Source organism: Portunus trituberculatus, chromosome 19 (genome assembly GCF_017591435.1).
Source record: "Portunus trituberculatus isolate SZX2019 chromosome 19, ASM1759143v1, whole genome shotgun sequence".
In the NCBI taxonomy this organism is placed as follows: Eukaryota; Metazoa; Arthropoda; class Malacostraca; order Decapoda; family Portunidae; genus Portunus; species Portunus trituberculatus.
The window spans coordinates 2,557,808-2,567,500 of record NC_059273.1 but is presented as its reverse complement, the minus strand read 5'-3'; the positions used below and the strand labels follow the sequence as shown (position 1 = coordinate 2,567,500).

Sequence of the window (9,693 nt, the reverse complement as noted above, 5' to 3'; positions counted from 1 at the left end):
AACCACCTCCTCTCCAACACAGGACTCTGAATCCACCCCTCCTGTTGACACCAATCTCATCGAACTGGACACGTTAGTATACTCCTAAAGACTATTTTGCACTTTTATGGATATGCTCTACCATTATCATTTGGGTTAATTTTCTTCCTTTAAGTTCAGAGGGCACTGGAATCACATTGTTTGAGATTGAGATTATTTCATGTGTGCATATTTTTAGTTTGTTTGTGTGAGTGTGGGTGTGTGTGAGACTAGGCTGTTAGTATCTATTCTCGTTTTTTCATATCTTCCATTCTATGTCATACTTTCACCTTATTTAATGTATTTCATCTAATTTTCATATTACTGTCATGTTATATATCTCATTGATAATCCTTTTGTTATTCTTTAGAACCTCAAAAGTTTTCTCTTTCCTGAATTTAGATTTTCTTATTTTCAACTATGTACATGAAAAGTTGCGTCATCCAGCATCCCAGACAAAGACGATGAGATGTTGATATATGCAAAATATTTGAGTTGTAAGACATTGCTGGATAATGGTACTTTTCATCTTGTGACTGGCACTTGATGAAATTGTGACTGTGTTGGATGTCTCAGCTTAATGTCAGCACAAGCCTCAGGTGTCATGTGGTGCTGTCTGCCATCCTCTGATCTCTTGTGTACTCTGGTAATGAAGCTTTGGCCACTTCAGGCATAACTGCAGTGAATACACAAGTGTGGATCAGAGTCATCCAGTGGGAGGTGACACATTCAAGATCCAGTCTTTAATTGGCCCACTGAGAGCCAAGTTAGAGCAGGTGATGGAGAGGCTTGGGGTTGGGCGAGAGGGGCCCCAGGTCTCCCCTCACCCAGTGATACACAACCCCCATGCTTGTGAGGGGACACTGGACAGTAGCTCTCCACTCAAGCCAGCCACTCCTCAGGCTAGAGAGAGGATTGTAGACTTGATAGATCTGAATGAGGAAGCAGATTCTTTGTGGGTATTCTCTAGAACCTGCATGTGTTCTGGGTGTTGTGTAGTGTGGTGTTGCAGTGTGTTCCATCCTTCCCTCTCTTTCAAACTGTACTACTTCCCATCCTTGTTTTTATGCTAATGCTTCCTATATTTGACTGAATCAGTTTTCTTATTTCTTATTTATTTTTATTGTTATTTTTTTTAGGTATATATGTAAAGTGGTAATATCCAGTTTTATATGAACTATGTGAATCCTTGTCCACATATAATGCTGATGTACATTCAAAGATAGCTTTAATACTTGGCTATACAAAATCATTATCCATTTTAATACTGGCTATATTCATGCCCAGTTCCAATTACACATCACTTATCCTTACATTGATAAGTCAGTAGACATACATGTGTAGAGGTGTGAAATGCAGTGTCATGGTTCTTTAACTTTAAGTAGTATTTCCCAGCCCTTGTATACTAGAGATACATATATTATTTCTTTCACGCAGAGTACTAAAGGATAATTTTTTTTTAGATGTAGGGAGGGGACTTCAAGCTTTAGAGAGAAATGGATAACACTAGAAAATTTAAAAGACTGAGAGAATTAAAAATTATCAATTATGATTTGAAACAAGGAAATGATATTATTTATGCTTGTGGATGGAACAAGGGAAACTGTGAATAATGATTAATCACATTAGAATTTGAGATGTAGATGTGAGACTACCTACATCTCTGGTATGATTTCAGAGAGCGAAAGAAAAATGGATGGAGAATGGAAAAACTTTGGTTACATTGGCCAGTGAGGAATATTTTAAAGCAATGACCAGCAGGATTTCTGGGGTTCCCTCTGATTTGCTACTTAGAAGAAACATTCTTTTGTAGATTTGTAATTCATTAACCAGATTATATAGCAAAGGAGTTCCAAACTGTGAAAATGAACAGCAATCTTTGCTGTATGTTACAATTGTTTAATATTAGTTAAAATGTTTAACAGTGAAAGAAAATACTATGAGATGATAGCAAAGTTGTGAAATTTTATTTGAAGCATAACCCTGAAGCCTGTGTCATGCCTAATTGAATATAGTGTGTGCTTTGCTTAAATTCACTTAGGAGTGATGTGTGTGTGTGTGTGTGTGTGTGTGTGTGTGTGTGTGTGTGTGTGTGTGTGTGTGTGTGTGTGTTTTATGTCCTGGCCTAGAGGAGTGATCTGTATTTTTTTTCCTCTCTCTCTCTCTCTCTCTCTCTCTCTCTCTCTCTCTCTCTCTCTCTCTCTCTCTCTCTCTCTCTCTCTCTCTCTCTCTCTCTCTCTCTCTCTCTCTCTCTCTCTCTCTCTCTCTCTCTCTGGCCTATAGTGCCTGTAGGTAACTTGAAGAGTATTGGAAACACTGTTGAGCTTCCACCCATTAGTGGTGCAGGGGTTTTATTTATAGTGGTATCCATATTAGAGCCCATATCACCACCCAAGCACATCTTTGGTGTAACCACCTAGAACCTGGGTATCATAGTGACATGTAGGTAGCTTTAAACCACTCAACAAATGGCATAGTTTCAGGCCAGTACATGGTGGGATTCGAACCTACGCGTGGACATCTGCCCGATTCCACACTCACCACCTTATCCACTGCCTCCCTTATGTGTGTGTGTGTGTGTGTGTGTGTGTGTGTGTGTGTGTGTGTGTGTGTGTGTGTGTGTGTGTGTGTGTGTGTGCATGCATGCGTGCCTGTGTGTGCGCATGCATGCACATATCTGTGCATGCTTGCATGCAAGTGTGCGTGTGTCAGTATGTGTGGAAACAAATTACTGTAGTTATGAAATCTGGGGAAGTTTTGATATGGTGTCTTAAAACTAAGTTGAGCCTATAATCACCCACTGACATATCCTTATGTTGGTGCCACAGCTGGTGGTTATATGTAGGGTGCAATTATCTCTTCTCACGAAGCTAAAATTGTATATTTGGTAGGATGTGTGGATGTGGGTATGAGTAAATGTGGGTGAATTTTGCATTGTATCCTGCTTACTGCTGTGAAGGCAAAGGAATTAAGTTATCATGTATTAAAGAACTTGTAATTGTTACTTCTGAAGAGTGCTAGGAGAGAAGTGACAAACATATGCTCAGAATGCATGACAGGTTTGTTTCTGGCAGGGATGGGACCACTTGCTATGCTGATCAGGATGATGACATCATCTTTGAAGACTTTGCTCGCCTGCGGTTGAAGGGAGAGACAGAAGCATAGGACCAACCCAGCAGGTCAGTGCCTCAGATAAAATCTGTGGTTTCAGTTATACAACTTGCCTTTCCAGAGTATGCAAGGTAACTTCCATGAGAGAGGCAGAAATGTGTCGGTTCATCTTCTAAAAGTATTGTTTATGCTTTTTTGTTTTTTACGAATCTTTTGTCATAAATGTAGTTAGTCATAAAAAAAATAAAAATAAAAAATTCAAACAAACAAATTCAATTGCACAGTAGTCAAGTAACATATTGTACTCTCTTTCACTTTTCAGCATTTTCTTCAGCTTAAAAGTTGTGTGATCTGCTGATAGTTCTTGCAGAATCTGACAATTGATAGATTCTCACTAGATCGCCAAACTTATGATAGAAAAAATAATAAATATAATGGAATTGAGAACAGGAGGTTATGCATCTCCTGGTGACAACTACTACACCTTATATATTGAGGCATCCTTATGAGTGTACTACTTCCTACTCACATTCATACATCTTGCCCATTTTTATACCTCTTGTTTAAATTTTTCAGCCATTCATGCTTTTTGAACTAGAATTTTTTGGTGGATGTTTCTAGAGATTCATGGGTGCAGTTATTATAAATTTTATAACATTTTGCAGGTGAGTTGTGTCCACAGCAAAACCAGTATTTACTCAGGCTCAGTGCCGAGAAACCAAATGAATGTGCACTTGAGGGAAGGTGGCAGGGCATGTGATGCAGCCTAGCAGGTGACATGGCCCAGCCTGGAGCAGGGAAGCAGCGGTACTCATCACACAGCTGACATGCGTCCCTAGTGCCACAGAGGAGGGGCCAGCGTGCCTGTGTGTTGCCTCCATAGCTCTCTAAGAAGTGGAATTGCCTACTTGTGCTTCATGTTTTAGCTTCAGCCGTATACCATGAATCCTGTGCTTTTATTTTATTTTACTTTTTTATTGTTTATTTCTTTATGTTTTTCTAATTTGTACACATGTTGTATATGAAGTATATCCTGATCAATAGGGTTATACTTAATAGTGTATGTCCTAGATTTTAGTGGCTTGATCAACAGAGCACAATCAAAGTGTGTGTGTGAGTGTCACTTGGAGGGACTGATTGGCTCTGTGGCCGTAAAAGTGTAATCATTTGTAATGACTCCTGTAGGACATCACATCATTGGCTATTGCACCCTGGTTAGAAACAGATGAAACAGTGGGGTGGGAAGGTACATTTTTATTTCTAACTAAAATGGATTCTTTTCTTGAATCCATATATTTCCTGGTTCCCTGAGCAGTATTACCTGCCACAGTGATTTATACATTGCTATTTGTAGCACCATTATGATTTGTGACTTTCATGTGGAGGAGTCTTTAAATTCCCGTATACCTGCGTGTGACACAGAGTGGGAGCAAGATGATCTGTGTGTGCAGCCAGCACAGGTCAACACCATCTTGAAGAGGCTAAGCTACCTCAGCACACGTGGAGTCAACGTTTCTTTCTGGTGAATGTGTCATGACCAAATAACCTGGCATAATGTTGGCCTGCTTGTGTGAAAGCATCCCTCGCTCTCTAGACATTTGTGCACAGTTGATTCAGAATTTGGTCATGGTAGAATGTTTGTGCAAGTGCTTGACTTTACTTTGAATACAAATCTAGCAGAACATAGCATAAATCCAGCAAGCGAGCAAGTTTTTATATAGGATTTTGAATACAACAAATCTAGCAAAACATAGCATAAATCCAGCAAGCGAGGAAGTTTTTATATAGGCTGTCCTAAAATAGACATCAGTATTGGGTATAATCATACTGTAAGTTAATTTTTGTACCTGTAGCCAGTGAAGGAATTGCCATGCAAAATGTAATTTGCACATATATACACATATAATGTATAGTGTAGAAGTTGACATTCTGATTTGTTTTGTAATTGACATCACTTGATGCTAGTTTGTTAAATTTTTTTGGTGCACTTAGTTGAGGAAATGACAAAACTTAAATTGGAATGATTTAGTTCTAATATATATATCTATTTTTCAATGCATATCCATCACTGTCTACAGGTCTTTCCTTCAGATAAATATGCCTTCAGCTCATTAGAAGAAAACTGTTGTTTATATTGTGTTAGCTGGACAGCATGTGATCTTTGAATAAGAATGGGACAGTTTTCCTGCATTGCAAATTATGTTAAGATTATGGACATATAGCCAAAATTTTATGAAGCCATTTAAAGCAACTGTAGGCAGATTTGTTGTCCCAGGAAAGACCAGCCATGTAGGGTGACTGTCAGCACTGACCTGGGATGGAAAGAGTCACCTGTACTTCTGTATTGGCTCAAAAGAAGACAGACTGCCCAGGTGTAACTTTCCCTTTCACCTCCGTCACTTATAAAGAGGTACTAGTGGGAGGCTGTGCATATTATCTTAGAAATGTTGGTGAATAGAGGTTTCAGCAGTTTTTACTTTATATTTTTGTTACTTGTTGAAGTGTTTGTCAAATTGTTCTTACTTATGCTGGCTGAAATTTTAAATCATGAAAAAAATTTTTGATGTACTTATACTGTACTTCAGACTATAAGGTTTTGTATGTTTTAATGGTAAATCTATGTAAGTTTGATAATACAGGAGCTGGGTATTCAAGTTCCTTCTGTAATGAGTAATTATAGTTTTATACAAGATATAGAAAAATACTGGGGAAGTTAATTCAGGACAAAAAAAATACATGGCACTGAACCAGCATGACAGGTTCAAATTATAACATTATATATTATTTTTATGAAGTGTTTTGTGTCACTAACTTGTGTCGTCATAATAAACAGGGTCTCTTTTCATGGGCATCACATTGCCTGGGCATACCAGGTGTTCCACCCTCAGCGGCAGTGCTGACCAAACAAAGGCAATTATTTGCAGTACACAAATGGCTAAACATGCACTAGTATTCTAAAGTTGTTCATTGCCTCATCATATTGTGGAAGTCTAAGGAAGCTTATCATTAGATATGTGACTGTATGATGTGTCTTATCAATATTGAAATCCTTGGAAGTAACACAGCTTGATGCCTTAATTTTTCAATAATACAAGTGGAATTGCTGACAATCTTCATATTTTACATTTAAGGAATACTGGGATATTTCTGAGTATTAGTTTCAGCATTACTTGTAAAGGCTATGAACATTTTATGGAAAGAAAGGAGTTCATGTTTGGTGTATTTGTGTCATTGTCTACCACAGTTCTTTTTAGATATTTGAGCATGACAGCACCACAGGTCTTGCCTTCCTGCCAGCTGTTTTTATGTTTTGTACAGAGGAAAGCACAAAGTTAGGCACAAGATAGTTTACTGGACAACATACATACTTCACTAGCTATACAAGACAGTAATTCAGAATGCATTATTTTTGTACTTGACAATTCCAGTAAAGTCTTAAGTGTACTTTAAGTCTGACAACCAGCCTCTGTTCTGTGTAGCAAGGATTAACATCTGAGTTGTTATGTTGGGAGTGAGTTGTGTGTCCCCGGGGCAGTGTTGCTCCAGGCCTCTGTGATGCACCTAGTGGCTCACTGGCACTGTGTGCGGTCTCGGCCTACCCACACACTTCCCTATACATACACCAGCTTGCAGGTACTGTTCACATAAGGACTCACTCCCACATTGTATGTTTCGTTTTAGTGTTTTCACTGGATTCCACCAATTTTATTTATCATTTTATGCAGCAAATTCAACTATTATACATATACATATTCACTTTGAGGGACAATGGGGGTCTTGATGTAGAGTGAAAGATAATTATAGGAAAAACAAAATTTATCAGTGTGCTTTTTGTTATGCTTGTCTTGTGCTTCAGAGTGAATGATACTGACTGTGAGGATTTATATCACCAAAAAGTCATTGCATGTGCTAGCGAGTGTACTCGGGTTCTCTGGCCGAGACTCACCAGCTTTAGGTTTCCTGCACTGAAAAGAGACTCAAGCAGGCAAGATATTTTGTATGTAGATATAGTGTTGTACGCCAGAATGTTAGCACAGTCCAGCCATGCTGACTTTTCTAGGTATATTTGTAAATGGAAATTATAATGATTTCATGTAGGTAGGATATTGTCAAAATTGTAATGAGGTGCACAATTACTTATTTAAATCCTTGTTAAACAGTGGTGGCAGAGACTTGTAGTCCAGAATCAGCATAATAGTTACTGGTGTTAGCAGTTGCCATGCATCAATAAACAAGGTGTGGCAGAATTGCTCATACCCAGGGCATAGATACTGGTAGCCTGGTGCAGCAGTCCTTACAGAGTGTGTAGGAAGGACCACAACATAAGCTGTGCCTCAAAAGACAGGGTCTGCAGTGCTTGTCGAGCCACAGAGTGATGGAGGAAATTCCTCATCAAGTGTGGGTGCAGTATTTACTCTTGAATTATTCCATCCATGAAGCTCACAGCAAGTTTCTTTAAGTGGTGGCATGGGTATTATTTTGGTAAACTGCATCCTTGGTGGCTCAGACCCTTTGTGATCTGTGAATTATGGGAAGCTATATGTGGCATTAAGTTTAATTTTGAAATATCCTTAGCTGTTTGCCGTTAGGAGACTGTTATACAACAGTTAGGAGATTGTTACCTTGCTGTTAGGAGACTCTGTGGCAATTGGGAGAGCGTTTGTGGCTTGTTGAGGAGAGATTCCTCTACTCGTGAAAAAATAATGTAGTACGTGATATTACTGAGAAGCAATTATCATATTTATTCAAAACACATTGCAATATTACAATCTATGTACCAGAAAAAGAAGTCTCATTTTTAAATTGGTGGGATGTGATTTACTGAACACATACTATGGCATGACCTTGGAAGCCATATATTCTGGAGGACCAGAGAGAGGCATGGAAAACAGCATTCTTTGTTTCTTGGTCACCACCACAGCACCTGACATCCCCTGCCTACCAAACCACACAGAAACAGTGGTGTCAATCTCTGGCCATGTTCATGTTTTGTGATTCTCTTTCTGGAGATTGTGAGCTAAAAGTAATCCTTCAAAAATATAAATTACATGCATATTGTTCTTTTTATGTTAGAGAGGAAAAACTAGAGTAGATCCCTTGATTTCTTGATTTGAATTAACTTAGCAGTTAATGCAAAAAATTAAAACAAGCCAACACAAATGATGTAGTTTGAAACATTTGCACTTGAGAGTGGCTGTGAGTGAGCTAATGAGATGTGAGTCCCATGGTGCAAGTGCTCGCAGCACTGGCATGTAGATCACCAGACACCAACATACAGAACTGTTACATGCAGTAGTCAGCAAGGAGAGGAACTGTCAAAGAGAAATTTCAACACTTTAAGAGGCTGGGATGCATTCACAAAACACAGAGCAGAGCAGCACTAGTATTTGTGTATGTAGTAAGTATATGTTTATAAACTCATTACAATTATTATTATTATTATTATTATTATTATTATTATTATTATTATTATTATCATTATTATAACCATCATCATCACATCAAGATTGCCATTATCATCATCATCACCTATGAATCTGTGAAGAAAGCCTAACAGCATAAGAAGATTTGCTATCATCAAATAGGAGCCCAAGAGCTCATAGGATTGAGTTTGGGTAGGTAGGCTTCAGAAGGGTGGGTGGGGAGGATGTCCATCAGCAAGCAAAGTATGTGCGTGTGTGTGTTAATAATTCAAGGAAGGACTGGAAGGATACAATTTGTTACTCCACTAAGTATTCTCTCTCTCTCTCTCTCTCTCTCTCTCTCTCTCTCTCTCTCTCTCTCTCTCTCTCTCTCTCTCTCTCTCTCTCTCTCTCTCTCTCTCTCTCTCTCTCTCTCTCCAAGTGCTCTGCAGGTCATAAGAATTTTCCTGAGCCTTGCCTTTGAACTTAATGAAGGTCATTGATAATAAGAAAAATACATGAGGGGAATGTTATACGAGGCATGAAAAAGTTACTTCTGTAATTTTCTTGGGGTACATTTTGCTTTTTCCTCTGCCATGCTGTATTTCAGAGCATTGCTGCTTAATACAGTTCTCTTAGGCTATCAGAAATTTATTGTATGTACAGTTTCACAAAAAATTGGTCACAAAGTTTGTCTAAAAGTTATTTTATTTCTTATGCATAAGACATTATTTTATGTATTTTCCTATATATTTGTGTATAATAATGAATAAATGTAAGTGTACTACTATGAGTGTATTTTACACACACACACACACACACACACACACACACACAGTCATCATTATCAGAGTACTTTTTATGTTATAGCCTATAGCACCTGTAGGTTTACCTGAAGAGTATAGGAAGCACTGTCCAGCTTCCACCCATTAGTGGCACAGGCAATTTTATTTATGGGTATATTAGGGCCCATATCACCACCCAAGTGCATCTTTGGTATAAGGCAATTACACCTCCACCTAGAGCCTGGGTATCATGGTGACATGTAGGTAACTTCAAACCACTCGACAAATGACACCGTTAAACACAGCACGTGGTGGGGTTAGAACCTATGCATGGACATCCGCCTAATCCCACGCTCACCACCTTATCAACTACACCT

The 9,693-nt window shown here is 38.6% G+C and overlaps 1 protein-coding gene across 6 annotated transcripts in view; it reads left to right on the top strand.

The window, feature by feature from the left end:
• LOC123506041 (beta-arrestin-1-like) overlaps window positions 1-9,318 on the top strand; it is a 94,384-nt gene extending 85,066 nt beyond the window's left edge. For 3 of the 6 annotated variants that reach the window (XM_045257881.1, XM_045257879.1, XM_045257880.1), the window contains 3 exons: window positions 1-72; window positions 3,093-3,197; window positions 3,795-9,318. The exon at window positions 1-72 is cut by the window's left edge and continues 81 nt beyond it. In XM_045257881.1, coding sequence (XP_045113816.1) covers window positions 1-72; window positions 3,093-3,183 — 163 coding nt within the window. In that variant the 3' untranslated portion in view covers window positions 3,184-3,197; window positions 3,795-9,318. Of the gene's footprint in view, window positions 73-688; window positions 1,974-3,092; window positions 3,198-3,794 lie in introns of those variants that run through there. The other 3 variants (XM_045257878.1, XM_045257875.1, XM_045257876.1) reach the window with 1 other exon arrangement.
• The last annotated feature ends 375 nt before the right edge of the window (window positions 9,319-9,693 follow it).